The 19,367-nt window shown below is 42.7% G+C and overlaps 1 protein-coding gene and 2 non-coding genes across 3 annotated transcripts; 1 reads left to right on the plus strand and 2 right to left on the minus strand.

Annotated features, from left to right (window-relative positions):
- Positions 1-2,166: 2,166 nt before the first annotated feature.
- Positions 2,167-2,282, minus strand: LOC112216658. The gene has a single exon (XR_002948381.1). It is a non-coding gene; the product is annotated as a U5 spliceosomal RNA (small nuclear RNA).
- A 3,339-nt stretch (positions 2,283-5,621) lies between these two features.
- Positions 5,622-5,737, minus strand: LOC112216657. Its single transcript, XR_002948380.1, has one exon. It is a non-coding gene; the product is annotated as a U5 spliceosomal RNA (small nuclear RNA).
- A 7,296-nt stretch (positions 5,738-13,033) lies between these two features.
- Positions 13,034-13,794, plus strand: LOC121839614 (piggyBac transposable element-derived protein 4-like). The gene is made up of 2 exons (XM_042299260.1): positions 13,034-13,225; positions 13,374-13,794. The coding sequence occupies exons 1-2, from the start codon at positions 13,084-13,086 to the stop codon at positions 13,691-13,693; spliced, it is 462 nt and encodes a 153-aa protein (XP_042155194.1). The 5' UTR covers positions 13,034-13,083; the 3' UTR covers positions 13,694-13,794.
- Positions 13,795-19,367: the final 5,573 nt, after the last annotated feature.

A 19,367-nucleotide genomic window follows, 5' to 3' on the forward strand; every position in this document is an offset into this window, starting at 1 on the left:
CAATCACCATATTCTTATCGGCAGACTCAGTAGCCTCGGTTTTTCGGATGACTGCCTTGCCTGGTTCACCAATTACTTTGCAGACAGAGTTCAGTGTGTCAAATCGGAGGGCATGCTGTCCGGTCCTCTGGCAGTCTCTATGGGGGTGCCACAGGGTTCAATTCTCGGGCCGACTCTTTTCTCTGTATATATCAATGATGTTGCTCTTGCTGCGGGCGATTCCCTGATCCACCTCTACGCAGACGACACCATTCTATATACTTTCGGCCCGTCATTGGACACTGTGCTATCTAACCTCCAAACAAGCTTCAATGCCATACAACACTCCTTCCGTGGCCTCCAACTGCTCTTAAACGCTAGTAAAACCAAATGCATGCTTTTCAACCGATCGCTGCCTGCACCCGCATGCCCGACTAGCATCACCACCCTGGATGGTTCCAACCTTGAATATGTGGACATCTATAAGTACCTAGGTGTCTGGCTAGACTGCAAACTCTCCTTCCAGACTCATATCAAACATCTCCAATCAAAAATCAAATCAAGAGTCGGTTTTCTATTCCGCAACAAAGCCTCCTTCACTCACGCCGCCAAGCTTACCCTAGTAAAACTGACTATCCTTCCGATCCTCGACTTCGGCGATGTCATCTACAAAATGGCTTCCAACACTCTACTCAGCAAACTGGATGCAGTCTATCACAGTGCCATCCGTTTTGTCACTAAAGCACCTTATACCACCCACCACTGCGACCTGTATGCTCTAGTCGGCTGGCCCTCATTACATATTCGTCGCCAGACCCACTGGCTCCAGGTCATCTACAAGTCCATGCTAGGTAAAGCTCCGCCTTATCTCAGTTCACTGGTCACGATGGCAACACCCATCCGTAGCACGCGCTCCAGCAGGTGTATCTCACTGATCATCCCTAAAGCCAACACCTCATTTGGCCGCCTTTCGTTCCAGTACTCTGCTGCCTGTGACTGGAACGAATTGCAAAAATCGCTGAAGTTGGAGACTTTTATCTCCCTCACCAACTTCAAACATCAGCTATCTGAGCAGCTAACCGATCGCTGCTGCTGTACATAGTCTATTGGTAAATAGCCCACCCATTTTCACCTACCTCATCCCCATACTGTTTTTATTTATTTACTTTCTGCTCTTTTGCACACCAATATCTCTACCTGTACATGACCATCTGATCATTTATCACTCCAGTGTTAATCTGCAAAATTGTAATTATTCGCCTACCTCCTCATGCCTTTTGCACACATTGTATATAGACTCCCCCCTTTGTTTTCTACTGTGTTATTGACTTGTTAATTGTTTATTCCATGTGTAACTCTGTGTTGTCTGCTCACACTGCTATGCTTTATCTTGGCCAGGTCGCAGTTGCAAATGAGAACTTGTTCTCAACTGGCCTACCTGGTTAAATAAAGGTGAAATAAAATAAATTTAAAAAAAATAAACTTCAGTTCCTTAGGCCAATTTACAAGTCTGGCTATCTCTTGCCTCTCCGTGCTTCTCTTCTATTGTTCCAACTGAAACCCAATTGGATTAGTTTCACTTGAACCTGAACGTTCAAATGGCATGTGACAATCTGCCAGGAAAGTCACAGGAACTCCAATAGACTATACAATAAAACCTTTGATGCATATGGTACACATACACTATACATATACAAAGGTATGTGGACACCCCTTCAAATTAGTGGATGTGGCTATTTATACCATACCCTTAGCAGCCACAGCTAAACCTCGTTTCAAATGTATCAGAACATAATCTTATTTGTATGCCTATCAATCAACACATCTACATAGTTTAAAGCACACGTTTACAAGTATGAGTCACAAATGACAGCTCCAATGAGCCCTATATGGTAAACGACATGTGAACGGGAGGCTCGTAAAATCATGACTCTCACGAGTTTTCAGTTTATCGTTCGCCGGTAGGGGTCCTGAATGCTCTGGGTATTGCTGACTAAAGTGAACGAAATGAGTGGAAATATTAGAATTTTGAACAAACGAAAAGATCAGAGTAAGTACAAATAGTCCAACTTCCCGTCACTAATTACAACTTGATTAAGCAGACTACCTGTATAGCTCTCTATGGCAAGCCTTACATACACCACCTTCTCACAAAACTTCCTCAACATTTTTTTCACAAGAGTAGGAAGCCCAGCCGTGAGGCCGGGCATCAAAAAATTAGTTGATACTCATAATGTTCCTCCCCACGGAAATCTTTAGTAAAAGGCGAAAGATTTATGCGATCTGAAGAGAAACCAGAGTGTACTGCAGACTGAACGAACCGGCTAGCAACACATTCAATTCATTACAAGTCCCGGTGACGTTATATATCAATATCACCTAAACTGTAAAGTTGGCAAATCACAGTTTTATTACATTGAAATGAAAATAATCCCACATTCGTAGTGGAAACATGTTGCAGTATTATTATTATATTTAAACATTTAGTAGCCTATAATTCCATACGAAATGCATGCTGGGGATTATTACAACTACTTCCTATTTCAGCCACACCCATTGCTGACAAGTGTATAAAATTGAACACACAGCCATGCAATCTCCATAGTAAAAGTTGGCAGTAGAATGGCCTTACTGAAGAGCTAAGTGCCTATCAACTTGGCAGAGTCATAGGATGCCACCTTTCCAACAAGTCAATTCATCAAATTTCTGCCCTGCTAGAGCTGCCCCAGTCAACTGTCAGTGCTGTTATTGTCAAGTGGAAACATCTAGTGGTAACAACAGGTCAGCCACGAAGCGGTAGTCCACACAAGCTCACAGAACGGGACCGCCGAGTGCTGAAGCGCGTAGCTCGTAAAAAATTTCTGTCCTCGGTTGCAACACTCACTTCCAAGTTCCAAACTGCCTCTGGAAGCAACGTCAGTGCAAGAGCTGTTCATCATGAGCTTAATGAAATGGGTTTCCATGACCGAGCAGCCGCACAGAAGCCTAAGATCACCATGCACAATGCCAAGCGGCGGCTGGAGTGGTGTAAAGCTCGTCGCCATTGGACTCTGGTGCACTGGAAACGCATTATCTGGAGTGATGAATCACGCATCACCATCTGGTTGTCCAACTGACAAATCTGGGTTAGGTGGATGCCAGGAGAACTCTACCTGCCTCAATGCATAGTGCCAAATAAAGTTTGGTGGAGGAGGAATAAGGGTCTGGGGCTGTTTTTGATGGTCCGTCCTAGGCCACTTAGTTCCAGTGATGTTCCACCTTCTAGACAATTCTGTGCTTCCAACTTTGTGGCAACAGTTTGGGGAAGACCCTTTCCTGTTTCAGCATGACAATGCCCCCGTGCACATAGCGAGGTCCATACAAAAATGGAGTTTGCCAAAAGGCACCTGAAGGACTCTCAGACCATGAGGAACAAGGTCCTCTGGTCTGTTGAAATCAAGATGGAAATCTTTGGCCTCAATGCCAAGCGTCAAGTCTGGAGGAAACCTGGTACCATCCCTACGATGAAGCATGGTGGTGGCAGCATCATGCTGTGGGGATGTTTTTCAGTGGCAGGGACTGGGAGACAAGTCAGGATCAATGGAAAGATGAACAGAGAAAAGTAGAGATCCTTGTTGAAAACCTGCTCCAGAGCATTGTTGGTGTATACATACTGGAGAGGGAATGCAAAACAACGACGCTGGACAGAGTGGAATCAGGTGTATCAAAATGCAATTTATTGAGTCAAAGATATTTTGTCCTGCCGTTTATCGTGCACGGACCTAAGGAATGGGACTCTGTGAGGAGTCCGAATAATTAGGCCCCTCAGCCAGAGTTTACAGCAGAATGTATACACAGAATAATGTAGGTGGAGTCTCTCGTGTTGATCTTCTGACTGGTTCTGAAGAGTTGGAGGCGGGCCTTGCTCTAGCCAGAGCGGGCCCCATTGATGCACAGCAAAGTCCTTTGCTCTTGGCACCCGACCAGTAGGGGGGGGTAGAGTGTGTGTACAGTGCTTTATGAGATGTTTGTGTGTCTAGGAACGAAAGATAGGGGAAACTAGCAGTGTCTGCTTTAGGCGCAGGTGTTTCCTGTTTATGCAGGAGTGCATGAAGAGGTCAATGTCAGTGAGATAGCTTGGCACTTCTAAGCTCGTTATTGTTGCAGGCTGCTCTTTGTAGTTTTACAGGGAGTATATTTGCGTGATGGCAGCTGTGTGTCCTTCGGATACTCATGTTATTGCACACAGGCTCTAGACTTGACTGAGGACACTGGGCCCAGAGTTGTCTGAGGGCATCCGGTTTAACCAGAGCTTTGGTCTGCTAGTAACGCTTTATATTAGATTATTTATATAACAGCATTCAGGACCTCAGGCTGGACAACAGGACAAGCACACAGCCAAGACAATGCAGGAGTGGCTTCAGGACAAGTCTCTGAATGTTCTTGAGTGGTCCAGCCAGAACCCGGACTTGAACCCCAATTGAACACTGGAGAAACCTGAAAATAGCTCTGCAGCGACACTCCCCATCAAACCTGACAGAGCTTGAGAGGATCTGCAGAGAAGAATGGGAGAAACTCCCCGAATACAGGTTTGCCAAACTTGTAGTGTCATACCCAAGAAGACTTGAGGCTATAATCGCTACCAAAAGTTCTTCAACAAAGTACTGAGTAAAGGGTCTGAATACTTATCTAAATGTGATATTTCAGTTTTTTTATTTTTTTATAAATTTGCAAAAATGTCAAAAAACTGTTTTTGCTTTGTCATTATGGAGTATTGTGTGTAGATTGATGAGGACAAAAATTATTTGATACATTTTAGAATAACACTGCAATTGTAACAAAACTTTGAAAAAGTCAAGGGTCTGAATACTTTCCGAATGCACTGTAAATTTGTACTCCTTGTCCTAAATTAAAATGTTGAATAAGTAAATAGACTCAATATCTGCTGTAGTGTTGTCGATAGTGTTTTCCCAATTGATTCTTGTTTGTTTACTCTTCTTCTTAGACGTATAACCATGGACTGGCAAAACGTTGATATGTTGCTGTGTCAATAATGGATAACAATGATGTCATTTTAACTCACACTGGAAGAAACATAATGCATGAATCACTTCAAAATCCTAAATGAGATTCCATTGATATCAGTGTGTTAAAAACAACACCGTTGGTTTGACCTGCTAGTTACTGCAGACTGCAATGAGTCCTATGGTGATGGCTCGTTGAACGGATATTTTTGGAGAACATGCTGCCACTACTGCTTTCTGAGCTCAAAATAACGTTTTTCTGCAGAGAAGACATAAAGTAATTATCTTCACTGCAGAAACAAGAGAGAGCGCCTCAATCTGGTCCAGGCAGATTTGTTTTCTTCATTCTTTTGCAGGCCATCAAATCATTTGGCCAGGTAAACATTTATTTGAACGTGCATTTTACTAGGGGTCCTGAATGCTCCGGGTATTGCTGACTAAAATGAAGAAAATAAATTGAAATATTTGTTATTTAGGACAAACGAACAGAAAAGATCAGAGTAAGTGCAAACCAGTCCAACTTCCCGTCACTAGTTAAAACCTTGATTAAGCAGACTGCCTGTAGATCACTATAGCAAAGCCTTTACATACACCACCTTCTGAACAAACTTCCTCAATATTTATTTAACAAGAGTAGGAAGCCCAGCCGTGAGGCCGGGCATCAAAAAATTGGTTGATACTCATAATGTTCCTCCCCACGGAAATCTTTAGTAAAAGGCGAAAGATTTATGCGATCTGAAGAGAAACCAGAGTGTACTACAGATTGAATGAACCGGCTCGCAACACCTTCAATTCATTCCAAGTCCCGGTAACGTTTTATAAAGCAATATCATCCAAACTGTAAATTTCGAAAATCACAGTTTTATTACCTTGAAATGAAAATAATCCCACATTCGTAGTGGAAATATATTGCAGTGTTATTATTGTATTTAACATTTAGTAGCCTATAACTCCGCACGAAATGCATGCTGGGGATTATTACAACCACTTCCTAATTTCTCAATCTATGTATAGAGAGAGTGCCATATGCCATACACCACTACTTTTATTTAATCGAATTATACATGGGTAATAATGTTATAGCTATTAGTATAAGGCATAGTCAAAAAGGAAAACAAATTAATTGAAACGTCTTACGTCTGTATTTCACTGATCCCACGGTGTAACACACTCACACGCATGCGTAGTACAGCTAACATCTCCGCCACATCCCCATAGTGCAGTCCTCAAACAAAGCCTACGTTTTCTAAACTCTGTGGAGACATCTTCATTAGGTCTGGACTTTAAGCATTTGTGTATAATGCATCATTCTGTGTATAGTAATTTACTCAACTGCAACATGCAAAATCGATTAGCTCCACTTTTTTTATATAATAAAAACAAATCCTAGCGACATGCTGTGGTCATACTAAGTACTTACACACCATGATAGCCCATGAAACCCACAGCGTGTAAGGTGGTGGTCGTGGACTGGCCTAAACCATTTATATAGTAGATGGGCTTGCCACTTTTTGTTGACACTGATGCTATCATAAGTACATTGAACCATCAAATGATGTGAATCTTGGGTGTCCTTAAAATGGGCCCGTGGACTGTGACAGTGTGAATGATAATGGACTAGTTAAGACAAAAACCCATGGGCCTAATGGGGCTCTCTCTCAGGGCCCTCAGGGTTAATTATTAGGGGCCTAGCTACACGTGAAACACGAATACACCTATGCAGTCATTTGAGTCCTATCACTTTCTATAGTTTTTAAACATGAAGGCCTAAAGCGGAAAAACAATATGTTAGGCTTGTAGGCCTACAGCTAGAGCTGCTACTACGTCTAATTAGCAAAACAACAACAATTAAACAAGGCAACAGTAAACATGTTGTCCCCCACGAATGATGTAAAGGATGGATCTTTTGGAGATCATTACAGCCTAAATTACGTTCTTTTCATCATCGCTGTGCAATCCAGGCTGATTTCTGCAACAGTTTCGCTGTTTAAACAAGTTTTGTTAAGCTAATAAAACGAAAACATGAATTCAAACTACTTTTGGGTACCTTGTTAACATTACAACATGAAGTCAATGTCATAAACATTTCTACATTTCAGAAATGGCAAAGAATGTGTAAACTAATTTGACACATTAAAGTTACTAACCCTACAGATCACAAAGTCAGCTAATGTCCACTCCATTCATATGCAAATCCGTTTGATTCATACACTGGCTTGTCTGGCTGTCATGTTTTTATTTAACCTGTCCTTCCCTTATCGACACTGAAATAATATCATTTCAGTTGTCCTCTATTATAATATTTTTCAAACTATTGTAGGTCCTAGGATACAACAATGAATAACGTGTAACAAATAAATGCCATCAAAGGATACCTTACAACTTACAATAATGAACATCTTGTGAAACAGCTGTCAAAACCAACCTGGCAATATTTAAGATTAATACATAAACTTTGATAGTTTTTGGTACAGTTCTGTCATTCATTTCTTTTCACCGATTTTTTTGTGCAGTCACATGGCAATCAAAGACTGAAATACTGAATTCTGGTTCGTGGAATTCTTCCTGTTACTTGTTCTCAACGTTCAGCCAGTCTCAGAATGGGGACTTGAAGAGGGAGACTGCAAAGTCCAGGCACTGCTGCTGTCTTTGTTCTGAGTGTTTGCAGTGCTAGTGTTTTTAGATAATCTGTGTATCTCAGGTCTGGGTCAAACGCTCCCTTAAACACTTCTGCGAGCAGGCCTTTCTAATCAACCTGGCCCGGGTATCCTGGAAGGATATTGACCTCATCCTGTCAGTAGAGGATGCCTGGTGATTCTTTCTACGTTTCTTCCTCACCATCTTAAATAAGCATTCCCCTTTCAAAAAATGTAGAACCAGGAACAGATATAGCCCTTGGTTCTCTCCAGACCTGAGTGCCCTTGACCAGCACAAAAACATCCTGTGGCGTACTGCATTAGCATCGAATAGCCCCCGTGATATGGAAATTTCAGGGAAGTTAGGAACAAATATACACAGGCAGTTAGGAAAGCTAAGGCTAGCTTTTTCTAGCAGAAATTTGCATCCTGTAGCACAAACTCAGAAAAGTTATGGGACACTGTAATGCCCATGGAGAATAAGAGCACCTCCTCCCAGCTGCCCACTGCACTGAGGCTAGGAAACACTGTCACCACTGAAAAATCCACGATAATTGAGAATTTCAATAAGCATCGTTCTACGGCTGGCCATGCTTTCCATCTGGCTACCCCTACCCCGGTCGACAGCCCTGCACTCCCCACAGCAACTCGCCCAAGCCTTCCCCATTTCTCCTTCACCCAAATCCAGATAGCTGATGTTCTGAAAGAGCTGCAAAATCTGGACCCCTACAAATCAGCTGAGCTAGACAATCTGGACCCTCTCTTAAAATGATCCGCCAAAATTGTTGCAACCCCTATTACTAGCCAATTCAATCTCTTTCGTATCATCTGAGATTCCCAAAGATTGGAAAGCTGCCGTGGTCATCCCCCTCTTCAAAGGGGGAGACACTCTAGACCCAAATTGCTAAAGACCTATATCTATCCTACCCTGCCTTTCTAAGGTCTTCGAAAGCCAAGTTAACAAACAGGTTACCGACCATTTCGAATCCCACCGTACCTTCTCCGCTATGCAATCTGGTTTCAGAGCTGATTATGGGTGCACCTCAGCCACGCTCAAGGTCCTAAATGATATCATAACCACCATCGATTAGAGACAATACTGTGCAGCTGTCTTCATCGACCTGGCCAAGACTTTCGACTTTGTCAACCACCACATTCTTATTGGTAGACTAAACAGCCTTGGTTTCTCAAATGATTGCCTCGCTTGGTTCACCATCCACTTCCCTGATAATGTTCAGTGTGTTAAATCGGAGGGCCTGTTGTCCGGACCTCTGGCAGTCTCTATGGGGGTGCCGCAGGGTTCAATTCTCTGGCCGACTCTCTTCTCTGTGTACATCAATGATGTCACTCTTGCTGCTGGTGATTCTCTGATCCACCTCTACGCAGAAGACACCATTCTGTATACTTCTGGCCCTTCTTTGGACACTGTGTTAACTAACCTCCAGACGAGCTTCAATGCCATACAACTCTCCTTCTGTGGCCTCCAACGGCTCTTAAATGCAAGTAAAACTAAATGCATGCTCTTCAACCGATCACTGTCCGCACCTGCCTGCCCGTCCAGCATCACTAATCTGGACGGTTCTGACTTAGAATATGTGGACAACTACAAATACCTAGGTGTCTGGCTAGACTGTAAACTCTCCTACCAGACTCACACTAAGCATCTCCAATCCCAAATTAAATCTAGAATCGGCTTCCTATTTCGCAACAAAGCATCCTTCACTCACGCTGCCAAACATACCCTCGTAAAACTCCCCATCCAACCGATCCTCGACTTCGGCGATGTCATTTATAAAATAGCCTCCAACACTCTACTCAACAAATTGCAGTCTATCACAGTGCCATCCGTTTTGTCATCAAAGCCCCATATATTACCCACCACTGCGACCTGTATGCTCTCGTTGGCTGGCCCTCGCTTCATACTCGTCTACAAACCCACTGGCTTCACTGGCTACAAGTCTCTGCTAGGTAAAGCCCCGCCTTATCTCAGCTCACTGGTCACCATAACAGCACCCACACATAGCACGCGATCCAGCAGGTGTATCTCACTGGTCACCCCCAAAGTCAACTCCTCCTTTGGCCACCTTTCCTTCCAGTTCTCTGCTGCCAATGACCGGAACGAACTGCAAAAGTCACTGAAGCTGGAGAGCTGCTCTTATCTCCCTCACTAGCTTTAAGCACCAGCTGTAAGAGCAGCTCACAGATCACTGCACCTGTACATTTTTATTTTATTTTACCTTTATTTATACAGGTTTTTTCTCATTGAGGTAATATCTCTTTTCCAAGAGAAACCTGGTCCAATAGCAGCAGAGGGAACAACGTTTCAGACAAAACAATTTACATACACTAACACAACATTTAACAAAACTATAAACACACATATAGTACAACAAAAACATTGTACATTAAAAACACAAACGTCTTGACTAAAAACAGCTGGCCTAAAAACAATTACACTCTTCTATGATATATACATCGATCAAGTATTTAACTAAATCAACAAAACTAGATCATCACATTTTAAAATGTTCATGACAGAATTCCAGGACCATGGAGCTAAGTAACTAAAACTATTTCTACCATGTCCTGTTCTAATTTTTGGTACTGTTAGAAGAAAATCAGAATGGGACCGTAATTGATATTTATTTACTGACCTGACTAAAAAATAACAGATAAAATGGCATTTTACCCAATATGGCCTTATAAATCCGTGTATACCAGTGTTTAAGCCTACGCAAGGTCAATGACGACCAGCCAACAGCTCTGTAGAGATCACAATTATGTGTTAGACGTTTCTGATTTGAAATGAACCTGAGGGCTGCATGATACACTGAATCAAGTGCTCTCAGGATAGTGGCTGAGGCCTGCATATACAGTGGGGCAAAAAAGTATTTAGTCAGCCACCAATTGTGCAAGTTCTCCCACTTAAAAAGATGAGAGAGGTCTGTAATTTTCATCATAGGTACACTTCAACTATGACAGACAAAGTGAGGGAAAAAAAATCCAGAAAATCACATTGTAGGATTTTTAATGAATTTATTTGCAAATTATGGTGGAATATAAGTATTTTGGACAATAACAAAAGTTTATCTCAATACTTTGTTATCCCTTTCACACGTACCATCACACGGGTGTGATCGTTCTACAGTGGTCCCTGAAGCGTACGATCACACCCGTGTGTTTAGAACACTCATTTAGAATGCTCGTTTAGAACGGCAGTTTCGAATGACGCAACAATCAGCGTTTGAGCTGGCCACTTTTTTCAGAAACTATTTACACAAACACAGTCCTTACAAAGTTATGTCCAGAATGTCAGCAGTTTATTTTTGGATGCATTGTTCAGATATTCACAGAAGTAAATATAGCATAACACAATCATCCTAACCGGAAAAATGTAGGCTACATTTGTCCTAGCGCTGAGGAAAGATTGACCCAACACAAGCAGTCATATTTTCTAACTCTCAGCTGACTACAAACTACAATATGAATTAGCTAATAGCAATTACTATATATAATTAATCACATCACGGGTGAGCTCACCATTGATCGAAATAACTAGGTAAAACACTTTATAGAAATCGAAAGTAATCCGACGATTAGTTTCAGCTCGCAGCCATGCATTTTTTCCTCACAGAAACCGAAGATAATAAGAGAAGACGAGATGAGTTTGGTCTGTTTGTAGTATTGCATGTTGAAGGGGTGTGTCATCTACCGTCGTTCACATCCCACCATTAATTTCCCGGAAGTCCTCAAAAAATTTGTGAACTCTTACTCGCCTCATTTTGTTATAACATCTTTGGTCAAACAGACGTGAATCCCAGAATGCATTGTATGTCAACAAACATGGCTACACAGCTGGAATTAGCTTAGCTCATCATAATCAGTACAACCTTCAAAAAAGTATTTTACACACATAATATGTGCACATTACAATCTGTGCTTGAATCGGAATGCATGAGTTGTCACCTAGAATTGAAAACATGTGAATAAAATCGTAAATACACAAATAATTACCACACAAAACATTTTCTGATAGTGATTTATTGATACAAGTGGCGCGTGCCGGCAGTCAACCACGTAACCTCCCACTCTGCGCCATTCAGTGTTGTTGTTTATGTATGTAGCTAGTGAGCTAAGCTGTAGCATTAACAATGTCTTTCAAAAGGAGACAACTCACAAATGTGGAAATTCTGGAGATTTTTTAAAATTCTGACAATGAGTCTGAGTATGAAAGTCAGGAATCAGATTCTGACAGTGACAGTGAGGAGCTGCCCCTCAACCTTGTAGCCATTGAGAACCCTGAATCTGAATTTCCCTTGTCAACTGAGGAAGTACCAGGTCCCTTTGAAGATGCTGGTGGTGATGGAGGCAGACGGACAGTGGATGAAGTACAGGAGTTCTGTGGTAGCTGGAAGGCCACCAGTCATTTCACCCCACCTGGCCCTGCTGTCTGCTTTGACGAGTCCCAGTCTGGAGTGCAACGCCCCTTGCCATTTCCAACTGAGGCAGAGTGCTTCAAGTTGTTTCTGACAGAGGAGCTGGTGGGAGAGATAGTTGAGGAGACCAATCGCTATGCCTTAGAGCTACAGGAGAAGAGAGAGCCAGGAGTGAGGGGAAAACTCGCTAAATGGGTGACAACCACAATTAGTGAAATGTATACCTTCCTGGTGACAGTCCTTCTCATGGGAATAGTAAAGAAGAACTCCCTAAGAGAATACTGGAGCACAGATCCTATGTTTGCAACTCCCTTCTTTGCCTCCCTCTTTTCCCAAGATCGCTTCCTAGTTCTGCTGCGATGCCTGCATTTTGTCAACAATGCTACTGCCATCCTAAGTGACCCGTTACACAAAATAAGAAATGTTCTTATCAGCCTGACATCAGCATTTGGTCGGGTCTTTGTACCATACAAGGACCTATGCATTGATGAGTCCCTGATGTTATGGAAAGGTAGGCTGGCGTTCCGTCAATATATTCCCTCCAAAAGGCACAGGTTTGGAGTCAAGTTCTTTGTCATGTGCGACGTGAAGACAGGATTTGTCCAGGATATTATAGTTTACACAGGGTCCACCACTGACATCAAACATTATGAGGGGCTTGGGGTGTCAGGGTCCGTGGTGATGACCATGCTGGCTCCTCATCTCGGCAAGGGACACACTTTGTACGTGGACAATTGGTACAGCAGTCCCACACTCTTCCAGCATCTGCTCTCCAACAGCACAGGGGCCTGTGGCACAGTCAGGTCGAACCGGAAGGGGATGCCGGCATTCGGATGCGGGAAGATGCAGAGAGGGGAGGTGGAATTCCAGGAGAACGGTCAACAGCTGGCAGTAAAGTGGCATGACAAGCGAGACGTCCATGTCCTCTCCACTGTCCATACAGCAACCATGTCGGCCACAGGGAAGGTGGACCACCTGACCGGAGAGAGAAAGATCAAACCAGATTGTGTGCTTGATTATAACCTCAAAATGGGGGCCGTGGATAAGGCAGACATGATAAACAGCTTTGTGGAATGCACACGGAAAACGAACAAGTGGTATAAGAAGATATTTTTCCATCTGATCGACACTGCTGTCCTCAACGGCAGCATAGTTCACCGCCAACTAACAGGTGAGATGATTACTGAACAAGGTATTTTTGTAATTGGATGTACAGTTCACATACAAATCCATTATGCAATTATAGTGACAATATCTCACCCACCTACCCACTGCCTCATTATCCTCTAACTTTCCTCATCTTACCCACTCCCTCATAGGTAAAGTAATTACCTACCAAAAATACAGAGAGAACCTCATGAGAGAGCTGCTGGAGGAGCACCACACCCCTCGGCGCCCATCCACTGGGGGCCGTCCTGCTGCAGACAATCCCCTACGCCTCACTGCACGACATTTTCCCTGCAAAGTCCCTCAAACTGCTTCTCAAGGTAGTCGCACACGGAGGCATTGCAAAGTCTGCCTGTCTGGCGCCAGGAGAAGTAAGCAGAGGAAGATGACAAAATACATGTGTCTAGCTTGTGATACACCTCTATGTATTTCACCATGCTTTGAGGAGTATCACATGCTCAAGCATTATTGAGCACATCTGCAGCAATAGGTGACTGACTGACCTGACATGTGACTTGATAGGTGACCAGCCATGATACTATGCCTTAGAGATGGGGGTGGAAATGCAGTTGTTGTTCAGTCACTGCATGGATAATGAATATGTTTCCACCCCCATGCTTCACAGTAGGTATGGTGTTCTTTGGATGCAACTCAGCATTCTTTGTCCTCCAAAGCCTTCGACAAATCAATAAAAACAGACACACAATGTAACTTCTTATCAAGAGCACAGTGGATGTCATTTAAAACCTTCAATGTTACTGAAACTGTGCTGTGGCCAGACCTAAAACCTGATTGCATTCCATTTAAAGATGTTGTTTTCCTGGAAGTAGACCTTTAGCTGCCTACTCCCTAAGGACTCCAGTACCTTTGACAGTACAGACAATTTTGATATGGGTCGATAGTTGTCAAGTAGCAAATGATCTCCACCTTTTAGGAGAGGCAATACAAAAGCAGATTTCCATAACTTGGGGATTTCCTTAACATCAAGCGTGAGGTTAAAAATACATGTTAAAAGTTAATAGTTGTAACTCACTGGAGAAAATCACTTACTGCTTGAGGAATAAGTTAAAGACATTTTACAGAATTGGGCAACCTTTCATTGACTATATGGAGAATCTCCCCCCACATCACATTGATTGAATCTCTATATAATCCTCACATAATGTTTCACACGTAATGTATAATATGTAGCCTATGGCAGGTGACCATATGATCCAATGTCTCATTATTATTATTATTGTTTTTGTATGTTTGTATATATAATTATAATTTAAAAAATAAATAAATTACGCTCATCTGATACTGTCACTTTGTCCTATCGTTGTCTAATATCTTTTCACTTTTGTTTTGAATGTTCTTAATTGGAAAATGCAAAAATAAAATATTAAAAAAAATATATTAACAAATACATGTTAAGGGAGAGCAATGATGTCTGCAGCTAGGTGCAGGAGGTGGGGGTGTAGTTCATCAGGACCAGGGGATTTTTTAAAATCAATTTCTTTCAGGGCTTTACACACTTCTGAAACAGAGAAGGATGAAAAGGAGAACCTGGTGAAGGAGTGCACAGGGGTGTCAGGTAAATTCATAGGGGGCTCAATTATACCTCTGACCTTTTCAAATAAACTGCCTGCATCTAAAAAATGTGTATTCAATGCTTTCAGAATGGAGGTTCTCTCAGTTACAATCTGTGTATCGACCAACAATTGTTTGGGAAGCTATGTATCTTTTTTGCACTCCAAACCCTTCACTAGTTGCCAAAATTTGGATGGATTATTTACATTTTGTGAAGTAGATTTCAGGTAGTGGTCTGCTTTCAATTTACGGATCATAGCCACATAGCCATCATAGCCATCTGCCAAACCAGTCCCTTTTGCTTTAGCCGACATAGCATTTCGTTCCCTTATGATTTTTGTAAGTTCCTTAGTAAACCAAGGGTTCTCTCTGCCCTTAATCCTGATTTTTTTTAAAAGGGCATGCCTATTGCAAACATCCTGGAATGCGTTGTGGAAGTAAGAAAAGGCTAGTTCAACATCAGGGATTAATTCCATAGCCCATCTGTAAACAGCCCATCCAACTACCTCATCCCAATACTGCATTTATTTATCTTGCTCCTTTGCACCCCAGTATCTCTACTTGCACATTCCTCTTCTGCACATCTACCATTCCAGTGTTTAATTGCTATAATTGTAATTACTTTGACACCATGGCCTTTTTATTGCCTTACCTCCCGTATCTTACCTAATTTGCACTGACTGTATATAGACTTTCTTTTTTCTACTGTATTATTGACTGTATGCTTGTTTATTCCATGTGTAACTCTGTGTTGTTGTATGTGTCGAACTGCTGTGCTTTATCTTGGCCAGGTCAAAGTTGTAAATGAGAACTTGTTCTCAACTAGCCTACCTGGTTAAATAAAGGTTAAATAAAGTTTAAAAATAATAAGAAGAAATAGATTCCAAACAAAGTTAGAGAAAAATAAGTATTAACAGGTGTTATGATGATGTCCTGATTCATATCACATCCTGTATTAGGAGGAATCTCACAAAAAAAAATAATAGTAATTGTCTACAAGACTATGCAATCGTCCTATTGGCAAGGTAATCATTCACCAAGTCCTTTAAAAGTGACCAGTTCTTCCACACTGGTATCAGTCCCACATAGATAACTATTAGAAATGATGTTCTGACAGTCTGCCGGTAGTGAGGAATTGTTCTTCTGTTCCACTGGTTGCACTTCACTGTTGATCTTGTATTGCTTCTGGTACAGTCCTTGAATCGAAGGATATTGCTGCAGCCTCAGACGATAGATTCTCATAACCTGTAACAAAGGAAACAAAAATGTGAAAGTAACATGTCCTGGTTTCAAGAGAAATGGATATTTCACATATATTTCCCTAAGTAAGCATGTCCCAATTTTCAGGATAACGTTGGACATTTCACCTAGACATCCCTAATATGACAACTGTGGTATACAACATAGAAGCTTATCAGGTTCTGATCATCTTATTATGCTTCTTCACCCGAGATTGGCCCCCGATTGCTAATCAATCAGTTCTTTATTCTCCAGGCTCAGCTTTGTCATCACAATGGACAACCTTGCAATGAGTGACATGTATCCATCGTGATTTTCCCTGGACTTTTACTGCTGACCTCGTTAGAAGCAAAACTTGAGAAGGACCTTCCCATTTTGGCCCTAATGTGTCTGTCACATATTCCTTTACCATCACCCACTGTCCTGGTACTACGTCATGTCCCCCTTCGGGAGTTATTCCCCACGCCTCTTTTACTTGTCTATCTGCTTCCCCTACTGCATTAGAGAGTTGTATGCAATAGTTAAGCATTGTGTCACTCATAAAGTGAATGCCTGCTTTCTCAAGCCTAACGTGCCTGGTAGTGACATGAGTCGAACTGTGACAACGTCAAACGGACTCAGCCCTGTGGCTTTGTTATGTGTTGCCCGTATACTACATAATACCGTAGGCAATGCATGTGGTCATGCCATTCCGTCTTGATGCATCTTTGAAAGTCTCTCTTTCAAAACACAATTTGTGTGTTCTACCTGTCCACTCGATTGAGGATGATAAGGCAGTGTAGATGCCAGTCTATGTTCAGAAGACGAGCTACCTCCTGACAAACCTTTCCTGTGAAATGAGTGCCTTGGACGGAATCTAATTGTTCCCGGTTGGGAATTATTTCTCGAATCAGAATTTTAGCTGTGTGTTGTGCAGTGCATTTCTTAGCGTAGAGTAGGTTTCAAGCCATCGTGAGAAACTCTCAACAATGACCAGCATATCTTCATGTCTTTTACATTTGGGCAGTGTGATATAATCCAGCTGTAGATGTCTGAAGGGTCCTGGTGGGGCAGGCGCTCGTCGTGTTAGTACTTCCACTCGTCCTTTGGTGTTATTTTCCATACAAATGTTGTAATTCGCTACAACAGCCTCAGCCTCTTTCCGCACATCAGGATTCCACCATTTGCCCACAAAACAATAAACTATCTTGTCCACACCAATGTATCCCAAAGAGTGGATCTGTGTCACCAAGTAGAGTAAGAATGCATTTGGCACTACACATCTCAGGTTGTATTTCCACACACCTTCTTGACTGAGTTTGCATCCTGCAGCCATCCATTCCCACACTTCATCTTTTGGTGCACTGCTTTGCATATCTCTAATGTGTTGCAACGTATCTAAGGTGTATCTCCTCGTCAGTTTAGGTGACAGAGGTGTTCTCTTGGCAGCCGCCTTAGCAGCTCTGTCAGCCAAATCATTACCTTTACTGTTATCTGTAAAGATTATTTCCATGTGCTTTCATTTTCAAAATTGCAACTTGTCCAGGTAACTGGAGAGCATTCAGTAGAGCCATCACCTCTGGTCCATTCTTCACAGGAGCTCCCAGTGATGTCATGAATCCTCTGTTTTTCCATATTTTTCCAAAATCATGGGTAACACCAAAAGCATATCTTGAGTCTGTGTAAATGTTGGCTGTTTTTCCTTCAGCCTGTTTACATGCTTCTGTCAAAGCCACCAATTCCATCACCTGTGCTGATGTTCCTGCAGGTAACGTGCCTGTCACTATCACATTGTCCATTGTAGTAAATGCCCAGCCAGCCTGCCCCCCCCCCCCCTACACATTGCTTGAACCGTCTGTGTATAAGATAAGCTCAGGGTTTTCCAATGGATGACTTTTTATAAACTCATTAGAGAGCTGATCCAAAAACCAACTGACAACAGTCGTGTTCAAGTAATGTGGTATCTGAAGGATGCTTCAGAATTGCTGGATTACTTGGTGTACCACGTTGTATGATGATGTTAGGAGCCTCCAATACAGTTGACCATTTGTTCCAACGAGCGGCTGTGACCTGTGCAGCTCGATTCATTGTCAAAAGAGTATGAACAGGCCTCCCGGGTGGCGCAGTGGTTAAGGGCGCTGTACTGCAGCGCCAGCTGTGCCACCAGAGACTCTGGGTTCGCGCTCAGGCTCTGTCGTAACCGGCCGCGGCCTGGAGGTCCGTGGGGCGACTCACAATTGGCCTAGCGTCGTCCGGGTCAGGGAGGGCTTGGCTGGTAGGGATATCCTTATCTCATCGCGCACCAGCGACTCCTGTGGCGGGCCGGGCGCAGTGCACGCTAACCAAGGTTGCCAGGTGCACGGTGTTTCCTCTGACACATTGGTGTGGCTGGCTTCAGGGTTGGATGCGCGCTGTGTTAAGAAGCAGTGCGGCTTGGTTGGGTTGTGTATCGGAGGACGCATGACTTTCAACCTTCGTCTCTCCCGAGCCCGTACAGGAGTTGTAGCGATGAGACAAGATAGTAGCTACTAAACAATTGGATACCACAAAATTGGGGAGAAAAAGGGGTAAAAAAAAATATATATATATATATATATATATATATATATATATATATATATATATATAATTTAAAAAGAGCAGCATGTGGACACTTGATGTTGGTTAAGAACAAGCGATGAGACAGGGACCCCATCCCAACGCCACATCATCCAATTTCTCCGAATAGTAGCCTACAGGATTCTGACAATCACCATGGTCTTGTGTCAGCACTGAAGTCATGTAGCCATTTTTTTCAGCCACAAAGAGGGTGAATGGTTGGCCTGAGTCTGGAATGTCCAAAGCCGGTACTGATGACAAAGCTAGTTTGAGCTTGCCAAAAACCTCTGTTCTTCCTTTGAAGGCAACAGTCTTTTGAATCAGGGTGTCCCTTGAGGAGGTCGTTAATGGATTGTGCAATTTCGACGAAGGAGTCCACTCAGCATCTATTGTAATTGCACAAGCCCATGAAGGAGCGAAGTTCTTTAATAGTAGTGGGCTCTTTGGGCAGCTTGTATGGCAGCCATACGATTTTGTGTCATCTCTCTTTTTCCCTGTGAGACCAGTTGACCAAGGTAGATAACCTGTGATTGCATGAGTTGGGCCTTCTTAGGGCTAGCTTTATGGCCTTTGGCATGCAGGCAGTCTATCAGTGATTTTAGATCCTTAGCGTGTGATTCCTCATCTTCTGAAGCCAACACTATATCATCAACATATTATGTGACAACAGATGACATCTGAGGGAGAGCTTGGAGATGTCTCCGCAATGCCCGATGGTAAATCGAAGGACTATTAGGAAGGCCCATAGGAGTCCTAGT

The sequence above is a fragment of the Oncorhynchus tshawytscha genome, linkage group LG16 (assembly GCF_018296145.1).
Source record: "Oncorhynchus tshawytscha isolate Ot180627B linkage group LG16, Otsh_v2.0, whole genome shotgun sequence".
NCBI classification, from domain to species: Eukaryota; Metazoa; Chordata; class Actinopteri; order Salmoniformes; family Salmonidae; genus Oncorhynchus; species Oncorhynchus tshawytscha.

Bases quoted from the DNA above. Each gene is read 5' to 3' on its own strand.
- LOC121839614 (XM_042299260.1), top strand. From the start codon at position 13,084: ATGGGGGCCGTGGATAAGGCAGACATGATAAACAGCTTTGTGGAATGC. The intron at 13,226-13,373 runs GTGAGATGATTA...ACTCCCTCATAG, and splicing joins AGTTCACCGCCAACTAACAG to GTAAAGTAATTACCTACCAA.